The following is a 24,864-nucleotide window of genomic DNA, read 5'->3' as shown; positions in this document are numbered from 1 at the left end:
GATAAGATTTCTGACTGTGTGCTCCTGATGTGACGACTTGCCTGCTGGGATTGCATATTGAGAAATCACAGGTACATAGCTCATGAGTTTCCAGCAGCATTGCCCTCATGGGCTCAATCATGAGCTGCACATGCAATTTCCTATTACTTTCTCCCAGTGCACAAGGTTTGCTCTGGAAGCACAAATGGGAAAATTTACCTCTATGCCAAATCTAGGTCATTACACCAAGTGATGCCGTATCGTATAGTATTAGGCAGTCCCTCATACGAGGATGACCCACTTCCACACCAAAAAGGAATGAGTTCACAGGTGTTTCAATGAGGGACCTGACATTCTAGATCCCAAGGGTGGAAGATGCCTGTGCATGGATTCTTTTGTGGGGTGGCCTTTGCACACCAGCCACCACACAGGCTTGAGAGAGCTAGGTCTTGATCCAGTGGCAAGGGTTAACCATGATGACTGGAGACCAAGCTCTACTGTACGGACCTAGTGCGCACACATGCTTCTATTGTCCATAGATCGCAGTGTGGGCTGGCCTGTGCTGCCCCTGGGCCTGAGCCCCGACCCCGTGCCTCTCCTGGGCCCCGATCGATCTCCTCTCCTCCGCCCCGATCAAAAATGGAGCAGTCAGTAACAGGACATCAATTAGTCTCCTCTTATCTTGGAGACATCAAATATTGACACAGTTATTTGAAATATAAAAATATTAAACTCCAGCCTAGTTGAAGGGTTATGATGCATTTACTCACTGAATCACAAAGAATGTTTATTTTCTTCTAACTCATCCAACAATTTATGATTTTCAGCAGGCTTTTTATACTTCATGATAAAAGAAGGTATTTAAGCACCAGGATTCTGAGCAAATTAAACTCCATCATTGTCTTTGTTAATGGCTTTGTAAGTTCAAGTACATCACCATTGCACTACAATACTACTTACCTGGCAATATCCTATGTTAGGATTTCGGAAAGCATAGGCAGTGAGCACTCTTCGCAGAGCACCAATTCCCATCTCATTCTGAAATGCTGGATGCTCAGGAAGTGAGCGGTGTAAATCACGCTCTATTTCTTCTGTGGCTAGGTTATACTTTCCAATGGATTTCTCCACCAAATCAGAGTAATATCCAGGATGGGTGGCCATCTCATTAATGGCACCTGAAGGCAAAGGGGAGATTTTAAGTTGCACCAAATGAACACACATTCTATATTTTATCTCAGGATGTTGCCAAGCTCAGAAAACATGTTTCTAGGCTTCAGTGTATTCCTCTTAAACTGGCCATTAAGAAGTGTAAAAATGGTGGAGGGGTGAAAAAGAAGTGCAACAGAACTCAAGACTCTTCATGTTTCCAGTTTGGGATGCAATGCACAAATGCTGCCTATTATTTCCTCTTTTAAACATGGTCAACTTGAACTCAATTTTGTCATTGTTTATCTAGCATCTCACCCACTGAGGGCAACCAAGTTTGAATCATGTCAGGCTACGATATGACTTGAACTCAGTCCACTGAATCAAACTCATAATTTGGAGATAGCCACATCATTTTAAACATTAATTTTGCTTAATATAAAAGCCATGAAATATTTTAAAATAAGACTTCAATGGTACAATCCTAAAATTCCAGTTATTTTGAATTACATTGTCGAGCCTATGTAACCTATGCAATGCCCATAATAAACATATTTTATTACATAATTTTAGACATACTCAATGATTAATCGTTGGAATAAAAAAGATGTAAAAAGCCTGTAATAAAATAAACTCTAAATTAGACAGGAACAATATAGAAATGTTCTGTTTAATGAAGATCTATTTTGCCAAGTAACCTTAATGGAATTTTCAAAAAACACTACGTTTAGTGGAGATCTAATCTTCTGCCTTTGCACACCTGAGAACAGTAGCCAAAGTTCCCCCCTCATGCTTTCCGGCATGCCTTTCAGTACAAGCTCCTGGGTCTTCTCCGTGCGATACATGCACACTCCACGGCCATATTCAGCAAAGTGAATTTTCCAGGACTGTTCCTTCATTAGTTCCTTTGCCTAATTGTCAAATACAAAGTGTCAAATACAATCAGTAATGTACCCCCTTGAACATGTGCAACGTGAACTTTCCAAGTTTGGATTTTTATTTATGAATTATAGCAATATCAAAAAGCCACAACTAACAAATTATTTTAGCGGCGTTTTAAAATAATTGAAAGTAATATTTATGGCAGTAAAGTTTACATAAAATTAGTTGCACAACTGAGCCATTTTTAGAGATCCTTAACCCATCAGTCACATCACACCACCCCCATGTCTGTTTTTTTAAAAAGCACCTTGCTGTGAATAACCAAGTATGTGCTTCATTGGCTAAAACAGTGATGACTCTGTAGTCCTATTTCCAAATTTGAATTTCAGTTTTCCAGAATCCAATATAGTTTTGCAGTGCAGTACTATAACTCAATGCTGTTCCAACATGCTGTGAAGTGGTAGGATGCAATTCTGCTCCACAATTCATACAATCCTTCTGGCTAGTGCACAGTTGTCCTGATGTATACCTATTCCTTTAGTTGGGGAATGTGTAGCTAGGCCCTAAAGGAAATGTGGGGGGAAAATTTTTTTTCCTCTAAAGTTAAATGTATGTCTTTCAACAAAGTTTTATCTTGTATGTAACTACATGTGTACAATTCTCTATTACTTCACGCATTACTGTACACCAGACCAGATCATATCAGACAAAAAGAAATTCACTGAATTTAACACTTACACTTGTGAAATGTGCATCAACGTAATATAAGACAAAATGTGCATGTTAATAAAGGGCAGGTAATTATTTAAACACATCAATAAGCAACATGTACCACTTTGGGATTGAACTCTTCGGGTGATCTGCGACGGTACATTGTCATGAGTGTTTGCGTGGCTATTGGAACACTATTTCCATTCAGATTGAACTGGCGCTCTCCATCTGTGTCTGAGGTGGAACTGAGACTTCTCTGTGGGCTACCTGAAATGATACTGCTTTGTCTTGAAAATACCTGGAAGGAAAATAATTGACAAACAATGGATCATGTTGCTCAGATAAACCTTTCATGCTTTCAATGAACGTAACCAATAATAATACATGTTATTTTAAAACAAACTTTTTTTGAAGAAACAGAACTTGTGTGTTCAAGAAGTTTTCCCTTGGCCTTCTCCTATGCTTAAATAAAACATCAGCCTCAATAATCTATCAGGTAATTTTACTGCACAATCATACAATAATTATCCAATAAATTACAGATGTAATCATTGTATTATTCACAGCATTTCGGAAGGCATTGGCTGAAAGCAGCAGTATATGGTTTGCCTGTAATTAAAAATATTCAGATAAACTACCGAGTGCTCCCTTTATCTTGTCCAACAGCATGGCCCAAGGCCAAACTCACTGAATTTTTCATTTTCTTGTACTCAAAAGTACTTGTGGGCCCGGATTTCGCATTTAAAATAACGGTGAGGCTAACTGTGCGCACCGTTATTATGGAGTAAATCGGACAGCAACTTCCGCAGTTAAACATGGTAATCTGGAAGTTGCAGTCCGAGTTAGCCTGCTCCTCCACAGATCTTGAGAGATTCAGCAATGAAGTCCATGTAAGGACATGAAGTTGTGGTACTTACCTACTAGACACGCCAGAAAAAGTTGGGGCTGGTGAATTTAGGTGCAAGTGATTTTTAAAAGGTGTAATCAGACATTATTACTGTCAACCACCTCTCGGGGCCCTGAAAATTTAATTTTACAAATGTGGAGTCTCATTCTTTCAGAATGTAATGTGTTGTAAATTTATAAAATGTAATTTATTTTGTTACTTTTTCTGTCTGTCTCTTTTATCTCTCGCTTAATCCCATCTTTCTTTCTCAATCATTATTTCGTTTTCTGTACATGATTTAAATCTAATTTAGAATTCCTGGTTCAAACTCTGCGTGTCTCAATGAGGATTCTTCAATCTGACTGGTTGAAGAGCTTTGCTGCATCTTGCTCTGCTCACAGACACCACAGATCCCCTATAGAGAGCACCATGCTGGCTCAGACACCCGATGACAGCAAGTCTCTGCTCAGAAGCCCCCAAAAATTCAGTGGGCAGCTGTCAGCATAGTGAACAGCGAGTACTACTGAATGCAAAATCCGAAACATGGTCTCCTGGAAAGAGAATTACAATCTAATTCACAGTTGTAGCTACCTAGAAATTGACTAGAAATGCCGAGACACATTTCACTTAGAGCCTTTTCAGTCATCAAAGAGAGGCGAGCAGTGGGTCTTTTATCTCATCATAAACTGGATGTAAACACAGGAACCAGACTTGAAAGAAGAAAGTGCTAGCTCACTGCATCAACCAGCTACTACATTTCTGATTACAAATAACATACTGATTTGCATAATTAAACAAAAAATACACCCATCAACTGGATAAGAATGTGAAAAAATGTATTTACCAGTTTCTTTTTCTTACTTTAGGCTATTATAATTTGCAGCACTTTCTAAAATGATACATTCTATGACTGAACTAGCTGAAGTACAAAGTAATTTTGATTTACAGAAATTGTTTGGGCAATATCTTAGTTTTGTAAAATCTATAACACTTCTAATTATAGCTTCAGATTGTACTATATGTGGCTATTTTAGATTGATTTCTCTGAAGAAGGGAAAAATAAATATTGTGACCATTTTTTATGTTTTTTTCAATCAAACAACTTTTTTAAGCTTATATCTATTTAATAGTTTTCAATATCATGAAAATAAGACCATCAAAAATATGACCATACTTTTATACATAAGAAATAAATTCATTTAAAAGTCCAAAACTCAGTGAAAACATTTTTCAAATTGTGAATTGTTCAGAATTAATTCAAAATATCCTTGATTTAAAAGATATTTTCAAATATTCTTCTACCTCCCCGAAAAACCTCAGACAATAAGAAATTCTAGTGTTTCAGAATTTAGCAATAGAATGTACATTACTAGTTTCTTAAAATCTACTTTACAGATTTTTTTGTTGCACATACCTCATCAGAATTAAGACTTCCCACAATTTCTTTGTCAAAGTAAATTTTTGATGTTGTTTGCTGTAGGAAGTCAGAAATTCTTTGCACCAGGAAGTCTCGGTCCTTGAGATTGGCAAAAAAGAAAGTCATCCTGTTCTTGGTACTGATAGACAATGGGCTGGGAAGCACACTCGAGCTGTCTGCTTTTTCCACTATTGTAACCTAAGAAAAAAAATATATATATAACCTTCAAGGTACAGTTTAATTTGTACTCACATCAACAAGTTCGACTGTAATTATCAATGAAAAACTAATAGGTGCCCACAATGTCATCATAGCGCAGATAAAACTTAGAATTCTACTGGACTTTAGTATTTGGTTTAAGTCAGAGGAATTTCCTTTTCAAATGCATGCTACTGCTGCTTGAAGTTATACTGTACAGGATGCTGACACATTTCCAGATGTTCAATAATTAAATATCTAATTATATTGACAATATATAAAATGTCAACTGTGATCTGTGCATCAGTTGATTTTTTTGTCACATCTATCATCAGAGAGATTACATTACAGCAGTGACTACACTTCAAAAGTACTTAATTGGCTGTAAAGCATTTTGGGACGTCCTGAGGTTGCAAAAGGTGCTATATAAATGCAAGTCTTTCTTTTTTCTTTTTAGAAGATGGGTGTTCTTACTTACAAGTTTAAAAGTTACCCTTCAAACTAATAAGGATCACAGCATTTGACATTCACAGATTAACATAGAGAAATAACTAGTATTGACAATAATTCTACATACACTTAAGCCAAAACCTTGTGATTTTGCCGAGAATCCCAAACACATTAGTTTTGAGCTCAAAGTTTTTAAGGCTAATCAGATCTTAATGAATTCTGAGGTATCTCTCTTTACACTCACTTTTATACCCCTTTTCCACAACTGATACATGACAATTTGCATGTTCTATAGCAACCTAATCCCTTTCCCATGTCCCTTATCAATAACTTTAGTTTTAACTCTCCAATTGTGTTACAGTTTCACCTTGATTAAACTGTCAATCAAATCATTAGATGGAAGATAGTTGCAGAGAAATTAACAAAAAACCCTAAAGGAGGCATTTTCACCTGTCCACATTCCTTTCACAGAGGTGGTCGTGGAGGTGGAGAGTTTAAGGGCTAGAAATTCCATGGCGCCCCATTTGCAGCGATAACTTTTGAAATCTCGGAAAAGTATCGGCAGATGATAATGATTTTCTGCTCCTGGGAAATTCAGTTTTAGCGCTCCAAGAGGAAAGTGAAGCACAAAATCAAGCGCTAACAACTTCTCTTAGGGTGCTAAAATGTGAGAGCGGAGCAGTAACGGCAGAGCGTTGAACAATGTGGAGTGCAATGATACCGGCATCAGAGGCTGCTTCCCTCGTTTAAAGGGATGATGGTGCACAACATTCTTCTCCTTAGTTCTGTGTTGCCAGGCGACCTTTGCAACTGCCATTTACAGCTCCCAAAACTCTCAGAGTGGAAAGCTTGGACATCTTGCAGCAATGAGGCATCGAAAACTTTCAGCAGGCAGCAGACAGGTGCAAAGAATAAAATTTGGCCTACCTGAAAACCACTGCCTTTAGCGCTCCCCAAGCAGCCAACCGAGGTGACAACGCCTGTTGTTCATGCCCAGCAATACAGCAGGGGAGGGGAGGCAATTTCACATCTGGGGCGGTAACGGGGCGCTGTGCACTTTATGACATCACGATCTGTGAGGCGCTCGAGGCCGAGGCGTTAAGTGTTAGCACCAGCGCTAAACCGGCACTGAAGTTTGTGGGCATCACTGAATTCACTGCCCAGTCTCTAACCCCTTAGCGACCCTTTACCGCCACCCCCCACCCCCCAGGCACGAACGGGAGATGCAAAGCAGCCAAATTTCTCCCCCTAAGTCCCTAGAATATATTTCTATCCCACATGAATGTTAGACCTTGGGAATCGATTGAAATTATAACTTCTTGAATTGATAGTCAAAACATGTTTTTGTACATGGTTTCCTGGGGCAGGGGCGTGGGAGAGATTTAACTGTCAAAGACGTCACAGTCACCTATCTCCTATTTCTTGGTAAAGTTGAAAGATATATTGGGATAGAGGCAGTCATTCTGTCTCTCTCTTTCTCTCTCACAAGGCTTGAGGGAACAAAGGAAGCTTGTTTGTCCACTGCCGAATCTGTTACCAACTAAAAGTTCTCTGGCTGTCTTTGTCTGGTATTTCTTTTTATTCCCACTGTTTAAATTGAAACACTGATAAAACACATGTGTATCCAAAATAAAGCAAGCCTGTCTTATGATTACATTCCCATCCTTCTAACAGAAACTCACTTAACAGGTAAAAGCAAAAAAGTATATAAAGAAATTAATATAAAAGTAAATCAATCAGTACCATCTGATTAACATTGTTCTTGCAGAATGACAGAGCACAAATGTATACACTCACTGTTCAATGTGAGGAAACTGTAGCCCACTGCATATGGCATGATTTTCTGCTTGAGTACTGCAAATTTTGCATAAAAGTCTCAAGAGGGATTGAAAATGTTGGACTTTGAGCAGATCAGAGCCAGAACAAATCACTTGTCCTATTTATAACTCCATAAACTTCTAACAAGGACAAGTGTGGGCCAGAAATTCACAATGTTTTCTAACAGAAGACCAGTTTAAGTAGCTTTAGTACATACACACCTCTCTCAGAGGAATAATAAGACTGCACAGGTTTTCCTCTTTACTGGTGAAGCAGATATAATTAGTAGAAACAAACATCTGACCCACGACGTGCATTTTACTGAATGGTGTCCAAAGGGTGCAGTCTGTGTGCCCATCCAGACGTTCATCTTTAGGAAGTCGGAATAAAGCCCTGTATCGCTCACTTTTTGCTCTAGCATCAAGGTCCCTTCAGTTTCAGAAAAATATTAAGTTTCATTAGTGTCTTGACCTCAAAAGTGCACTGTATGGTGAAATAACAATGAAATAACTGACAGTAAAATGAGTCACAGGTATTTACTAACTCTAGGTAGAATTACATAATATTACTTACCGTTTTAACACAGAAACCTTTTGAGGAGACTTCTTCTTTAGTCTTGGAAGTGATCTGTCTTCTTCAAAGCCTTCATTATCAAGAAGCTGCCTCATGGCAATATTGGCTAATTGTTCCATTAGTTTAAAGGTTTCACCAATATTGAGGAAGACAGAGAAAATATGTTCACTGCATCTTGTGCTCACTTTGATCATTTCAGGAAAGAGCAGCGTAGTATTCTTCTCCAGCTGGGTTATGTCCGCCCACCGGATCACTAACTTAGCTAGAAAAAAGAACAATTCAAATTGTTTTTTGTACTGATACATTGCCACAAAGAGAATGTCAAACAAATTCTATTTCTTAAGTACCTTCACAGAATTATGAAGTGGAGGAAATGAATCTCAATTTACAAATATTTATATTTCCAGAGACATCATTATTAGCTTATTTACTTACATCACAAAAGTTAGTATTAGACACTTGTCACAATACGAAATGACAGTGCAACTAATATATTTAAGTAGCTAGTAAAGTCTTTAGTGCAATAAAATCAAAAAAAAGTACAGCTGCTTTATCAGCAAAACATCTAAAGACTTGATTTTGTAAATATCTGATAATTACCTGCTAGAAAGGTTTCACCAGAAGCCTGCAAGTGGAAAATAATTTTTCCTATCATATTGGGTTGTAAATTGCAGTCTCTCCAGGTGCGTACGATGTGTGCACGTGCCCAAAGAGGCCTAGCAAATGCCAGTTCTCAGCGCGCGATGTACATGCGCCAAGAACCGGCATTTGCGAACTGTCAAAATTTCTTTTGATAGATCGCATGCATCTCCGGGGGAAGGACATTCGCGCGCAGAGATTTGGGCTATTTACCCAACTCCTGTCCAGCAAATGTCATTCAAACTCTTACACCTGGTAAAAGCAGGCAGCGCAAGAGTTTTAAAAGATAGAAAAATTAAATGTTAGCACTAATTTTTAGATTAAAAACCCTGTCCTTTAAGGCAAGTTTATTTTTACCCCTATTAAAACATATTCAAAAAATAAATTTTTGTCTGAATCATTTAATTAAATTTAATTTCAATTAATTTTAAATATGTGAAGTGTTTATTTTATTTATTGTGTTCTGTTTCGATGTTTTGGGGGGTATTCTCATTGATAATAATGGGAGTTTGTACATACAGAACTCTCCATTATCAATGAAAAAACTCCATGTTCATTGGTGGTCCAGACCCGTGATCCTAGGTTGCGCTTACGTTCCTGGACTGCGAATGGAGGCCTCAGACCGTAAGTCTACATTCCTCTGGGACCACCAGGTTCTTGCGTTAAAAAAAATTTGGTTGGAGGCATCGGCTTGCAGGAAACCTCTGATCGCAATTTCTGGGCCAAATTGTTTTCTTGACAATGATCATGTTGCTATATTTCAGCAAAATACACCTTTATGCATCTTGTGCTCCGTGTTGTCTGTAGGCAGTTATTCCTCCATTTAGAAAACAATCATACTTACCTAACTGAATATACAGGTTTAAAGTATTTTACAAACAATTTTTACCATCAATCCTGCTTTAAAAACTTAAGCAGTTATAATAATGCATTTAGTTTAATGTCCTTTTGTGCATTTTTATTTTGTTAAATATGTTTAAATAGGTGAGTATGAGGAGAACAAATTGAGGGAATTAGCTGAGCAGTCACTACTGTAAGGGAGCTATAATATCAGCAGACATGGCCCAGATTTTAACATCCAGGTGGATTCCCTGCTTAGGCCTGAATTAAAATGAGTCGGCTCATCGGGCCGCAGCATGTGTGTGTAAAGAAGGATCCCGATGGCTCCAGTACGTGTCCTTGCTACGTGCTCAAGAAGCAAGTTAAAATTGCAGATGTTGCAATCATGGTGGCTTTCGGACAGGTTAAGAGCCAGGGTGATTTTAACAGCCCACCTGCCAGGTTTCTGCTGAGCGAGTAGGGTTAAAATCACCCCATAGTCATTAACTCAGAGTATAAAATCTGGTTATTTTAAACTCAGATTGCACACTGTTTCGCTTATTAACTTACCTTTGAGTCTCATCAGCATTCTATACAAACATAGAATTGGTAGGGGGTTGTTAATTCAGATCTCACACTATTTAGGTTATTTATTTGAGTTACCTTTATAAGGTTTATCAGCATTCTAACCTGGGGGTTGCAGTGAAAAAAAAGCTGTAATTTATATATTAATGATTAAGAGTTGTAAAAGAAATGTGCAAACTCCAAGGATATAGATAATGAACTGGCTACTTAAAAAAAATCCAAATTGAAGATAAACTTCAGAAGAATACTACACCTTCTTTTCCCAGCAAAAATGAATAAAAGCATAAATGGTTGATGCTGAGATACATCCAACCCTGTCGTGGAACCCGACCCTTCCAATAACTGCATGAGTAGTAGTTAACCAGCTTTTCTTCTTCTGGCATCCCAAAGAGCTTACGAAACTTCAAAATAGCTTCCTTAAATTTATCTGTGTCATCATCCTCCTTTATGTCATTATTTTTATTGTATTCTGCAATTATACCCTAAAAATCAAAGAAAAATATAAACAGTAAGTTCAGTTTAATGCCATATCATATTAAAAACACAAGTTACAAATTCACAAAAAAATTAAAAGCATATCAAGTTTATCTTTTCAAAATGATCAATGAATTGAGAAAAGAGAAATAAAAAATTATTAAATCTATTTATACATCTGATTATAGCAAATATTTCCAAAAATTCCTAAGTTGGACATCAGTATATAGTTATTAAATTGGTACATCCATTCTGAAGATATCCGTATTCTGCCTTAATATTTTTCTATATTATTGTTATAAATTCTTCAATGCGGGACCTGGGGGTACTTGTGCATGAAACACAAAAGGATAGTATGCAGGTACAGCAAGTGATCAGGAAGGCCAATGGAATCTTGGCCTTTATTGCAAAGGGGATGGAATATAAAAGCAGGGAAGTCTTGCTACAGCTATACAGGGTATTGGTAAGGCTACACCTGGAATACTGCGTGCAGTTTTGGTTTCCATATTTACGAAGGATATGCTTGCTTTGGAGGCAGTTCAGAGAAGGTTCACTAGGTTGATTCCGGAGATGAGGGGGTTGACTTATGAGGAAAGGTGGAGTAGGTTGGGCCTCTAGTCATTGGAATTCAGAAGAATGAGAGGTGATCTTATCGAAACATATAAAATCATGAGGAGGCTTGACAAGGTGGATGCAGAGGGGATGTTTCCACTGATGGGGAAGACTAGAACTAGAGGGCATGATCTTAGAATAAGGGGCCGCGCCCATTTAAAACTGAGAGGAGAAGAAATTTCTTCTCTCAGAGGGTTGTAGATCTGTGGAATTCACTGCCTCAGAGAGCTGTGGAAGCTGGGACAGTGAATAAATTTAAGACAGAAATAGACAGTTTCTTAAACAATAAGGGGATAAGGGGTTATGGGGAGCGGGCAGGAAGGTAGAGCAGAGGCCATGATCAGATCAGCCATGATCTTATTAAATGGCGGAGCAGGCTCGAGAGGGCGTACGGCCTATTTCTTATGTTCTTATGTTCATCTTTCCATTCAGTTTTAGTAGTGTTTTGCTTGGTTACCTGTATTTTACCCTTAACAAATGTAGTGATATCATTTTCATTCTCAAAGATTGAAAGTGTCTGCAGTAGATTGTGCTCCATCCATTCCCAGTGTTCAGTTATTTCCTTTCTTGAACCACCTAAGGAAACAATACAATTGCAAATATTAAGTGATCAACTTTAACCCTTTCTAATCAAATCAAATATATCCAAACTCAACATGTTATCTTAGCCATTGAAGGTATATTTAAGAATATTAACAAATATCTAGCAGGTAGCAAATATATGGAACTAACAATATTCCTCCTGAAAAGGGTTTTGTTAACTGAAATAAAAATACTGCCAAATATCAGTTACAAGTATTTCTTAATCATTCTTAAATAGTTTTGACCCAAGGTTGTTTTTGGAAATGATAGGCTGTTTCAATTATTTCTCATTCCAATAAGCTTTTAGGTCTCTGTAACAGTTCAAGGCCAGCACCTGCAGTAACCCAAGGAATGTAGCCTATATAATATATATATGTATGCAGTACTGTACATCATAGGTACCCATCAATATTTACCTCGCGTTAATCACGTCACTTTATACAAATTTTATAAAAATTTTAGCATAGAACTTACTTCACTTTACTTTTTAACATGTTACCTTTTCCCTCAGTTCTATCTTCACATTCTTATCCTAACTCTTATTCTTTCTTCAACAACAATTTAAATTTATATAATGCCTTTAACAGAAACATATCCATGGCAATTCACAGAATCACAAATACTGGGCACCAAGCCAAATAAGAAGATATTAAGAGAGGTGGAGGGGTGACTAAAAGTGTGGTCTATGAGGTGGTTACTTTAAGGATATTCATAAAGGAGGAGAGGGAGGTAGAGAGGCAGAGGGGACAAGGGAGGGAATTCCAGAGTACGGGGCCCAGGGTGGTGGAAGGCTCGCATTCATTTCCTATCCCTACTTGACCTGAGAAGGTGGTGATATTCAAAGGGCATTTAAGATTTAATTGACTTCAGTGGAAAGAAAAATCAGGTAAGGTGTATAAAAGGCAGCCGATCCGTTACTGCCCATTTAACACCCACTGAAGTTGAAAATCTCACCCATTTTAAATTCAGTCTAGGCATGGGGGGGGGGGGGGGGGGGGGGGGGGGGGAAGTGATAGATCACAGGCCTGAGGGAATTGGAAGCCGATGGCGGGGGCGGAAGGAAAGATTGGAGGCTTCAGGGTGGGTGGGGGTAGGGGAAGATCGGATGGGTCAGGTATTGTCTGATCCCGGGGGATTGGCAAGGCAGGTATTTTGGATCTAGCAGGCAAGTGGAAAGGCACTTTGCCTCCTGGAACCAGCAGCCCTCGCCTCCCTTTAGCTGCCAGTTTCCACAAGACCTGGGAATTCCAGCCAGCCACAGTGAAGTTTGAAATTGTGGATCAGTATGTGGCACACAGCTTCATTATAATATTTAAATTGCCAACCTGCGTCCTAAATGAGAGTTGGCTGCCCGCCCTCCGTTAAAACCGAAGTGGATGCGTTTGAGTCTGAATCCCGACCCTAACATCGACCCAAACCCGCCTGTTTTGGGGGTTATAATTAACCATCCCCTCCAGGAGTCATTTACCACAACCATGATTTGAACCTTACTGCACTGTAATTCTCAGACAGTGTAATTTTTCCTTGGACAAGTGCAGCATGGGCTGAAACTTTTGGACAGTTTTTTTCAAGGTTGGGGGTTAAAGTATATTGTTGGCAGAGTATACAGCTCCTTACTCGGCATCTAGTTATACCATAATCGGACCACAATGCTGATACTAGGAGCAGAGTGGAAAAATGTTTTGTTCCCTAGTACAGATATCCTTCAGCCCTTGTAGAGGTCGTCTCATAAATGATTGGGCTTAATACTTCATGAAGTTCAAGTCCAGTATGGCAAGAACATAAGAAATAGGAGCAGGAGTAGGCCATACAGTCCCTCGAGCCTGCTCTACCATTCAATAAGATCATGGCTGATTTTCTATCTCAACTCTACTTTCCCGCCCTATTCCCAAATCCCTTGATTCCCTTAATATACAAAAATCTATTGATCTCCAGCTTGAATATACACAATGACTGAGCACCCACAGACCTTTGGGGTAGAGAATTACAAAGATTCACAACCCTCTGAGTGAAGACATTTCTCCTCATTCCAGTCCTAAATTGCCGACCCCTTGTCCTAAGACTATGACCCCTAGTTCTCGACTCTCCAGTCTCGGGAAACAGACTCTCAGCATCTAACCGGTCAAGCCCTCAAGAATTTTATACGTTTCAATGAGATCACCTCATTCTTCTAAACTCCAGAGAATATAGGCCTATTCTACTCGATCTCTCCTCATAGGACAACCCTCTCATTCCAGGAATCAATCCTTCATTGCACCTCCACTAAGGCAAATATATCCTTCCTAAGGTAAGGAGACCAAAACTGTACACAGTACTCAAGGTGTGGTTTCACCAAAGCCCTATATAATTGCAGTAAAACTTCCTTACTCAGACTCCAACCCCCTTGCAATAAAGGCTAACATATCATTTGTCATCCTAATCGTTTGCTGTACCTGCATGTTAACTTCCTGTGATTTGTGTACAAGGGCACCCAAACCCCTCTGCCTACCAACATCTCACAACCTCTCAACATTTCAAAAATATTGTATTCTTCTGACCAAAGTGGATAATTTCATATTTCCCCACGTTATACTCCATCTGTCACCACCTTGCCCACCCAATTAACCTGTCTATATTGCTTTGCAGCCTCTTTGCATCCTCCTCACAGCTACTTTCCTACCTAGCTTTGTATCAGCAGCAAACTTGGATACATTACACTCAGTCCCCTCATCCAAGTCATTGCAATAGTTGAGACCCAAGCACTGATCCTTGCGACACCCCACTATTTACAACCTGTTAACCCGAAAATTACCTGTTTATTCCTACTCTCGGTTTTCTGTCCATTAAACCAATCGTCAATCCAAGCCAATATATTATCCCCAAATCCCATGAGCCCTAATCTCATGTAATGTCCTCATGTGTGACACCTTATCGAATGCCTTTTGAAAACCCAAATCTACTACCTTCACTGGTTTCCCCCTTCAAGGGTTCTAGGGAGTGGGCAGTGAAATGGAGTTGAGGCCAATATCAGATCAGCCAGATCTTATTGAATGGCAGAAAGGCTCGAGGGGCCGAATGGCCTAATCCTGCTCCTATTTCTTATGTTCTAGTTACACCCTCAAAAAATTCTAATAAATTTGTCACACACAATTTCCCGTTCATAAAACCGTGCTGACTCTGCATAATCCTGATATGATTTTCTAAGTGTCCTGTTAATACATCCCTAATAATAGATTTTAGCATTTTCCCTGCTACTGATGTTAGGCTAACTGGCCTATAGTTCCCTGTACTCTATCCCTCCCTACAGCTGATATTAAGCTAGGTTCAAAACAAGCTCAGAGGTCTATTGGACCTCCTGGGCAATTTATAACAAATGACCACAGGATAATTATGGAATTCAGCCGCATGTGTTTCTGGTCAAGATCCACAGTATAGCCCTGGACAACGTGGACCATTTCCCATACCTCGGGAGCCTCTTATCAACAAGGGCAGACATTGACGACGAGATTCAACACCGCCTCCAGTGCGCAAGTGCAGTCTCAGGCCGCCTGAGGAAAAGTGTGTTTGAAGATCAGGCTCAAATTTGCCACCAAGCTCATGGTCTACAGGGCTGTAGTAATACCCGCCCTCCTGTATGGCTGAGACATGGACCATATACAGTAGACACCTCAAATCGCTGGAGACATACCACCAATGATGTCTCCACAACATCCTGCAAATCCCCTGGGAGGACAGACGCACCAACGTTAGCGTCATTGACCAGGCCAACAGCCCTAACATTGAAGCACTGACCACACGATCAGCTCCGCTGGGCAGGCCACATTGTTCGCATGCCTGACACAAGACTCCCAAAGCAAGCGCTCTACTCGGGACTCCTACACAGCAAACAAGCCAAAGGTGGGCAGAGGAAACGTTTCAAGAACACCCTCAAAGCCTCCTTGATAAAATGCAACATTCCCATCGACACCTGGGAGTCCCTGGCCAAAGACCGCCCTAAGTGGAGGAAATGCATCCGGGAGGGCGCTGCGCACCTCGAATCTCATTGCCAAGAGTATACAGAAACCAAGCGTAGGCAGCGGAAAGAGCATGTGGCAAACCAGTCCCACCCACCCTTTCCCTCAACGACTGTCTGTCCGACCTATGACAGGGACTGTGGTTCTTATATTAGGTGACTGAACAGTCCAAGAACTAATTTTTTTTTTTTTTTTTTTTTTTTAGAGTGGGAGCAAGTCTTCCTCGATTCCAAGGAACTGCCTATGATGATAATGGGGCAGAATTTCCAATGTCCCGGGCCCGTACGAAGTTTCTACGGACCCGGGAATGCATAGGAAAAGCCGGTTTTCAGCGCGCAATGCGCATGCGCTGAAAACCGGTTTTTCTGATCGGTCAAGCTGGAGCTTGACAGATCGTAGCCAAATTGAGAGCGAGGACATTTGTACTGGGCAAGACATTGGGCCATATCTTGCCCAGCAAATGTCCTCAAAAATCTTGTGTCTGAAAAAGCAGGCGTATAGGCTACTTTTACATGTGCAAGTGTTTTAAAGCATACAAAAAGAATTGTAAAATAAAATTATAATCACAGTTTATTGTTAGAAACCCTCCCCACCACAGTAAGTTTATTTTTAACCATAATTTAAAAAACTTTTTTTTTAAAAATCGGAAAATATATTTTTTTAATAAGACATAATAACTTTAATTTCAATTAATTTTAAATATGTGTGGTCTGTTTTTTATTATTTTGTGTGATTGCTTTTGTTCCCATTAATAGCACTGAGAACTTGTAGTAACGCGAGTCTCAGTGCTATTAATGGGAACCTGTGAAATACTTACCCGATTGGCTGAGCAGTCACGCATGACTGCATCTTCTACATCAGGATCCTCTGCACAGGAGAAGGCCTCCCCATTGGAAATCAGGGCGCCTCCTAGACCACCAGGTAAATTCATAAAAAGTATCCAGCGAGGAGGCAACTGCCCCGCGGGAAGACCCCCAGAGGAATTTCTGGGCCGATGTTGCTGGTAAACTGCAAAGAATATGCTGCTTCCTCTTTCCCAACAAGCTAAACCTTTCCCTAACCTCTCTGCAGCCTTTAACATAGTCAACCATAACATTCTCCTCCAACACCTCTCCTCCATTATCCAACTTTGTGGAAGTGTCTTTGCTTGGTTCCAGTCTTACTCAACTGATTATAACCAACGAATCTCCAGCAATCACTTTGCTGCTCACCCCAGCACTGTTACCTCCAACATACCCCAGCCCCCTACCCGACCATGGATCTATCTGGCCCTCTCCTCTTTCTCATTTACATGCTGTGCCTTGATATCATCTGCAGACATGTGGTCAGCCTCCACATGTATGCCGATGACATCCAACACTCTCTCTACCACCTGTCTTGACCGCTCCACTACCTGTGTTGTCAGACCACTTGTCTGACATCCAAACTTGGATGAACTGCAATTTACTCTTAAGTTTTGTGAAAACTAAACCCATCGTCTTTGGCCCCGCCACAAACTCTGTACCCTTGCTACTGATTCCATCCCCTTTCCAGGCACTGTTTTTAGAAGTCTAAGCACACCACACAATGGGGCATTCCACAGTTCAATTGGGTTGTCACTTCCAAGTCAAGGTGGTTAGTTAGGCAGGATCTTCCTTTCTAATTCCATGCTGACTATGGTTTACTTGGTTATTTTTCTACTGTGTCTTTTTGAATATGGGCGCCATGTAAGCCTGTTCCCAATCTACTGGTACCTCCCTAATTTCCATTGACTCTCTCATAATGATTGTCAATACAACAGTGTGCATTTATATTGCGCATTTAACAGAAAAACATCCAAGGTGCTTCACAGAGCTGTAATCAGAAAAATGGACACCAAACCAAAGATGGAGATCTTAGGAGTGATGACCGACCACAAGCTTGGTCAAAGAACTGTTTTTTTTTTTAAAAAAAGAAGAGTCTTGGAGGAGAGGGAGGTGCAATCTCCCTTATGGCTTAGCATTCTGGGATAAATACCATCTATCCATGGGATTTATTTATTATGAGGTCCTTGAGCCTGTTTAGGACATCCAACTTATTTATAATGAAAGCCAGTAATTTTGTCTAGACCCGAGGCAGTTTTTGTAACAATACTCGCCAGTAATGGAACTCTACTCATACGCATTTATATGCATATTCTGAACTTGCTCATGGTCACCGAGTGTAGATTCGCAAGTTGCGGTATCATACTGGTGCTGCTCCTTGCTGCTACTGGTCTCTGATGGATAACGTAGCGTAGTATAACCACAGCCTAAGACATGTTATATGGGACTTTAGATTACCTCAAAAACATCTTGTTAAGGTTGCAAATAAATCAATGTGACTACACTATCAAAGTTTCCTTCAACAGTTATTGTCTCCTGAATCCATTAATAGACCTTGGAAAAACAGAAGGGAAAAAAAACTACAGAAACCCACGATTAAAGTTTATGAAAGATTTATATTGCAAAGAGCTATTTCAAGTGGCAAAAATTCTGTATGCAGCAACTCCCAGTGCTGTTGAGTTTGCCTTATTTACATTGTTGGGGGAAAGATTTGCATTGGAGAGAAAAACCAAGACAACATCACTGGCTTGTAAGTAGCATCCTCAATTTGCCGATGACCAGAAAAAAGGTGTCATCTAGCACTGTGAGCAGCAGCCATTTATGTTTGCCACCATCAGTGTTTTATCCCAGCTACCTAATTTATACTCACCACTGCAACATAAATGTAGTATTATGCAGGAATAACTTTTCAATAGTACATTTTACTCAATTTTATAACCTGGATGCTGATTGTGAAAACTAACAGTGAGGCACCTTGTTGAATGTGCATTGGTTTTAAATAAATTAAAAAGATAACTGAAAACTTTGTAGGTCCTAAGACGGAGAAAAAACAAGTCCTAAAATGGAGAAAAATATTAGAAAATGCCCACAGCTGGAGTCAATCTGCCAAAGATATACAAGCAACACGATGTGTTCAATTAAAAAAAAACTTTACACCAATTATATAATAGTTATTTTCAACATAAAATGGCCTTTATTTTTTTCCTCCTAAAGTTCATGCCTAAGGCACGAGTGCATTCTATCAAAAGATATATAGTAAGCTCAAAATAAAACTAACCATCGTGTTCAATGTTTCTATTACAATAGTTGTTCAGAATATAACTTTTCTACAGCGTTCAAAAAATATTTTGCTTTATTTCTGTACTACTCAAACATTTTGAATGAGCTGAATTCAAACTAGGGTCCTCAGAGGTGAAAGCTTTTCACTAAGCATTTAGTGCACCATAATGTAATGCATTGACACTTTATGAATGATATACAGTATTAGCCCTAGCTTTAGCAGTACTACAAGAAAAGCTCTGACCAAAAGTAAAATTATACCAAATATTATTCCAGCTCCAGATATATTAAAGCATTTTCCAAAGGAATAAAAACACGAGGAAGTTTTAATTTCTAAGTTACATAAGAATGAACTTGCTCTTTTAGAACTTACCACATGCAATTGTCCAGTAGGCTAGAGAGTCAGGAGTCTGGTAAAGGATTCTATATGGTGCAACTCGAGCACTGGAATCCAACACAACATCAAGTGTCCCCACAAGCAAGCCTGCATTGAAAGTCCCAAACAAAAACGATTATTGGGATAATTACACTTGATACACAGAGATAGCCAAAAGTACATGTTTAAATTTTCATATATAACAGTCATGCATTTTAGCTGTAAAAACAAATTCACATGATTTATAATTGGCCCATTACCGCCCTAAGTGGAGGAAATGCATCTGGGAGGGCACGGAGCACCTCGAATCTCATCGTCGAGAGCATGCAGAAATCAAGCGCAGGCAGCAGAAAGAGCATACGGCAAAACTGTCCCACCCTCCCTTACCCTCAACGACTATCTGTCCCACCTGTGACGGGGACTAACTATGGCTCTCGTATTGGACTGTTCAGCCATCTAAGGACTCATTTTAAGGGTGGGAGCAATTCTTCCTCGATTCTGAGGGACTGCCTATGATGATGATGATTACTGCAAAATACTGTGGACTACTTAAAAGGTTTTAAGAGACCCAATTACTGCATTCTTACATTAGGTGTAAACAAGTAGAACATAAAATACTTTTGATGCAGAATATCTAGTTTTTCATTATTGTACTGTGTTAATTGACAAAATGTTCTTGCATTACAATCTGCTAATGGAATTTAATAGTACCTGGATGCAACCATTGTTTAAAATGATTCTTTAAAAACAATCTTCCCATTTCACATTTTACACAAGTAAACACATTTTTCACAATAATTTTACTAATCTGAAAACCACAGTAACAATGTGAGTCAATAGCTGGAAGGGAAAGTAATAAGCTGTGGGGAAAGATTGGATAGGCTGGGGCTGTTTTCTGTGGAGCAAGGGAGGCTGGGGGGAGACTTAATTCAGGTGTATAAAATTATGAGGGACCTAGACAGAGTGGACAGGAAGGACCTATTTCTCTTAGCAGCGAGGTCAATAACCAGGGGGCATAGATTTAAAGTAATTGATAGAAGGATTAAAGGAAAGTGGAATAAAACTTATTTCACCCAGAAGGTGCTGGGGTCTGGAACTCACTGCCTGAAAGGGTGGTAGAGGCAGAAACCTTCATCACATTTAAGAAGTACTTGGATATGCATTTGAAATGCCGTAACCTACAGGACTACGGACCAAGAGCTGGAAAGTGGGATTAGGCTGGGTAGCTCTTTTTTGGTCGGCACAGACTGGCTGGACTGAACTCCTTCTGGGCCGCAAATTTCTCAGTTTCTAACAACTCTTGAAAGTTGTAAAATTCAGAAAATTTTGATTTAAGGAAATGTTGAAAATTAATAGTTTAACCAGATTATATACCCCTTGCTTAGGCTGTTATTCACCCCTGCAGAATGATCTCTACAGATCTTACTACTCCCCTTATTTATCTTCACACGACCAAGCAAATTTACAACAAATCCTTGCTTTCCAAAACTAGGGACAACAGATTCTTTGGGATCTGCCAAAGAATCCCATGACGGATTCAGATTTCTGTCCTTCTGGAGCAGACACACCACACACTAATAGATCAGCCCTCAAGGCCTCCATAACCATCACCTGCGAAGAGACGCTCGTTCACTCAATCAGGAAACACCAAGACAGGTTTGACGAGAACGACCCGGAGATCCAGGAGCTAATAAGCCGCAAGCGCAAGGCATTTCTGAACTTAAAGCTGCAACCCAATTTGGGAGCAGCAAAACAGCTCTACAGGCGGCTGAAAGCCGAGGTCCAACAAAAAAACCGTGACTTAAATAGATGGTGGATGGACTCTGCCTTTTACTTGAGTGTTCTCAACTCCATCCCGCAGCATGCAACCCGCCACCACCTCAGTGAAACTCCAACGCTGCAAGAAGTAGACAAAGCCATAAAACAGCTCAAGAACAACAAGGCTATGGGTGCAGATGGAATTCCTGCTGAGGCGCTAAAATATGGCGGAGAGGCGCTGTTGGAATGGATACATGACCTCATCTCTCTCATTTGGAGGGGGGGGGGGGGGGGAAAGAGCATGCCAGGGGATCTCAGAGATGCAGTGATCGTGTCCATTTTTAAAAAGGGGAACAAATCCGACTGTGGCAACTACAGGGAAATTTCCCTACTATCAACCACTGGGAAGGTTGCCGCTGGAGTCTTCCTCAACTGTCTTCTCCCTGTGGCTGAGGAGTTCCTCCCGGAGTCACAGTGCGGCGTTTGTCCCCTACGGGGAACAACGGACATGATCTTTGCAGCACGACAACTGCAGGAAAAATGCAGGGAGCAGCGCCAGCCCTTATACATGGCCTTTTTCGATCTTACAAAAGGTCTTTGACACTGTCGACCGTGAGGGCTTATGGAGCAGCCTCCTGCATTTGACGCCTCCAAAAGTTTGTCAACATCCTTCGCCTGCTCCACGACGACATGCAGGCTGTGATCCTTACCAGCGGATCCATTACAGACCCAATCCACGTCCGGACCAAAGTCAAACAGGGCTAAGTCATCGCTCCAACCCTCTTTTCAATCTTCCTCGCTGCCATGCTCCACCTCACTGTCAACAAGCTCTCCGCCAGAGTGGAACTAAACTACAGAACCAGTGGGAAGCTGTTTAACATATGCCGCCTCCAGGCCAGGTCCAAGACCACCCAAACCTCTGTCGTTGAACTGTAGTACGCGGACGATGCCTGCGTCTGCGCACATTCGGAGACTGAACTCCAGGGTATAGTCAATGTATTCACCAAGGCATATGAAAGCATGGGCCTTACGCTTAACATCAGTGAGACAAAGGTCCTACACCAACCTGTCCTCGCCGCACACAACTGCCCCCAAGTCAACAAGATTCATGACGCGGCTCTCGACAATGTGGACAATTTCCCATACCTCGGGAGCCTCTTGTCAACAAAGGCTGACATTGATGCGGAGATTCAACATCGCCTCCAGTGCACCAGTGCAGCCTTCGGCTGCCTGAGGAAAAAAGTGTTCAAAGACCAAGCCCTCAAACCTACCACCAAGCTCATGGTCTACAGGGCTGCAGTAATTCCCGCCCTCCTATATGGGTCAGAGACATGGACGACTTACAGAAGACACATCAAGTCGCTGGAGATACATCACCAACGATGTCTCCGCAAGATCCTGCAAATCCCCTGGGAGGGCAGATGCACCAAAATCAGTGTCCTCGCCCAGGCTAACATCCCCAGCATTGAATCAGTGACCATGCTAGATCAGTTTCGTTGGGCAGGCCACTTATTCTGCACGCCAGACACGAGACTCCCTAAACAACTGCTATATGCGGAGCTCCTTCGTGGCAAATGAACCAAAGGTGGGCAGCGGAAACGGTACAAGGACACCCTCAAAGCCTCCCTGGTGAAGTGCGACATCACCACTGACGCTTGGGAGACCCTGGCCGAAGACCGCCCTAGATGGAGAAAGTGCATTCGAGAGCTCTTCGAATCTCAACGCTGCGTGAAGAGATCAGGCGCAGGCAGCGGAAGGAGCGTGTGGTAAATCAGTGCCACCCCCCACTTCCCCCGACGACTATCTGTCCCACCTGTGACAGAGTCTGTGGCTCTTGTGTTGGACTGTTCAGCCACCAAAGAACTCACTTTAGGAGTGGAAGCAAGTCTTCTTCAATTTCAAGGGACTGCCTATGATAATGGATGGAGAAAGCACAGGAGATCCAGCAGCTGGCCGACAACCACGACTTGCGAGGATTCTTCAGCGCAGTCAAGACCATCTACAGCCCAAGCACCCAAGGCCCTATCCTACTGCTGGCCAAAAACAGAGAGGCACTCATTAAGGACACCAAGGCAGTCAGTGCTCGCTGGAAGGAGCACTTCAAAGATCTCCTTAACTGAGACTCTGCCTTCGACGCGAGTGTCCGACTCCATTCCACAGCATGCTATTCGCCACCATCTCAGCAAAATCTCAGCCTTGCACGAAGTAGAAAAGGCCATCCGTCAGTTCAAGAACAAGGCATCAGGAGCAGATGGAATCACCGCCGAGACACTAAAGTATGACGGAGAAGCACTATTGACACGAATGCATGACCTCACCTATCTTATCTGGAAGGAGGAGAGCATGCCAGGAGATCTCAGAGATGCCGTAATCGTGACCATCTTCAAAAAAGTGGACAAGTCCGACTGCGGTAACTACAGAGGAATCTCCCTGCTGTCAGCCACTGGGAAAGTCATTGGAAGAATCCTCCTCAAGCGTCTTCTCCCTGTGGCTGAAGAGCTCTTCTCAGAGTCACAATGCGGATTCTGTCCACTAAGGGATACAACGGACATGATCTTCACCGCACGACAACTACAAGAGAAATGCAGGGAACAGCATCAACCCTTGTACGTGGCCTTCTTTGACCTCACAAAGGCCTTTGACATTGTCAACTGTGAGGGACTATGGAGCGTCCTCCTCCGTTTTGGCTGCCCCCAAAAGTTTGTCACTATCCTCCGCTTGCTCCATGATGACATGCAAGCCGTGATCCTGACCAACGGATCCACCATAGACCCAATCCACGACTGGACCGGAGTCAAGCAGGGCTGCATCATCGCACCAATGACCTTCTCCATCTTCCTTATTGCAATGATACATCTCACTCTCAACAAGCTCCCCGCTGCAGTGGAACTAAACTATAAAACCAATGAGAACCTGTTCAACCTTCGCTGCCTCCAGGCTAGATCCAAGGTCGTCCCATCCTCTGTCATCAAACTACAGTATGCGGACCGATGCTTGCGTCTGCTCACACTCAGAGGCCGAACTCCAAGGCATCGTCAACACCTTCACCGAGGCATACAAAAGCATGGGCCTTACTCTAAACATCCGTAAGACAAAGGTCCTCCACCAACCTGACCCCGACACACAGTACTGCTCCCAGTCATCAAAATCCACGGTGTAGCCTTGGACAACGTGGACCATTTTCCATACCTCGGGAGCCTACTATCAGCAAGGACAGACGTCGATGACAAGGTCCAACACCAGTGTGCCAGCGCAGCCTTCGGTCACATGAGGAAAAGTGTGTTTGAAGACAAGAACCTCAAATCTGGCACCAAGCTTATGGTCTACAAGGCAGTAGTGATACCCGCCCTCCTGCATGGCTCAGAGATGTGGACTAAATACAGCAGACATCTCACCAGTGCTGCTTCCGCAAGATACTGCAAATTCACTGGGAGGATAGACTCACCGACGCCAGTGTTCTCGCTCAGGCCAACATCGAAACACTGACCATGCTCGACCAGTTCCGTTGAACAGGCCACATCGTCCGCATGCCCGACACGAGACTCCCTAAGCAAGTGCTCTACTCAGAACTCCTACACGGCAAGCGAGCCCCAGGTGGGCAGAGGAAACGTTTCAAGGACACCCTCAAAGCCTCCTTGATAAAGTGCAACATCCCCACCAGCAACTGGGAATCCCTGACCAAGACTGTCCAAAGTGGAGGAAGAGCATCCGGGAGGGCGCTGAGCACCTAGAATCTTGTCGCCGAGAGCATGCAGAAATCAAGCACAGATAGCAGAAGGAGCATGAGGCAAACCAGGCTCCCCACCCACCCTTTCCTTCAACCACTGTCTGCCCCACCTGTGACA

General features: G+C 41.6%; 1 protein-coding gene across 3 annotated transcripts in view; it reads right to left on the bottom strand.

Moving 5' to 3' along the window:
- The window catches only part of tbc1d9 (TBC1 domain family, member 9 (with GRAM domain)), a 79,542-nt gene that overhangs the window by 42,586 nt on the left and 12,092 nt on the right, over positions 1-24,864 (bottom strand). For all 3 annotated transcript variants that reach the window (XM_070872138.1, XM_070872140.1, XM_070872139.1), the window contains exons 2-10: positions 19,259-19,369; positions 11,647-11,765; positions 10,357-10,585; positions 8,061-8,322; positions 7,709-7,916; positions 5,019-5,219; positions 2,840-3,016; positions 1,886-2,036; positions 940-1,154 (exon numbers count right to left, since the gene is read on the bottom strand). In XM_070872138.1, the coding sequence (XP_070728239.1) occupies positions 940-1,154; positions 1,886-2,036; positions 2,840-3,016; positions 5,019-5,219; positions 7,709-7,916; positions 8,061-8,322; positions 10,357-10,585; positions 11,647-11,765; positions 19,259-19,369 (1,673 nt within the window). The remainder of the gene's footprint in view (positions 1-939; positions 1,155-1,885; positions 2,037-2,839; positions 3,017-5,018; positions 5,220-7,708; positions 7,917-8,060; positions 8,323-10,356; positions 10,586-11,646; positions 11,766-19,258; positions 19,370-24,864) is intronic.

Source organism: Pristiophorus japonicus, chromosome 2, assembly GCF_044704955.1.
Source record: "Pristiophorus japonicus isolate sPriJap1 chromosome 2, sPriJap1.hap1, whole genome shotgun sequence".
In the NCBI taxonomy this organism is placed as follows: domain Eukaryota; kingdom Metazoa; phylum Chordata; class Chondrichthyes; family Pristiophoridae; genus Pristiophorus; species Pristiophorus japonicus.
This window is presented reverse-complemented; position numbering and strand designations above follow the sequence as displayed.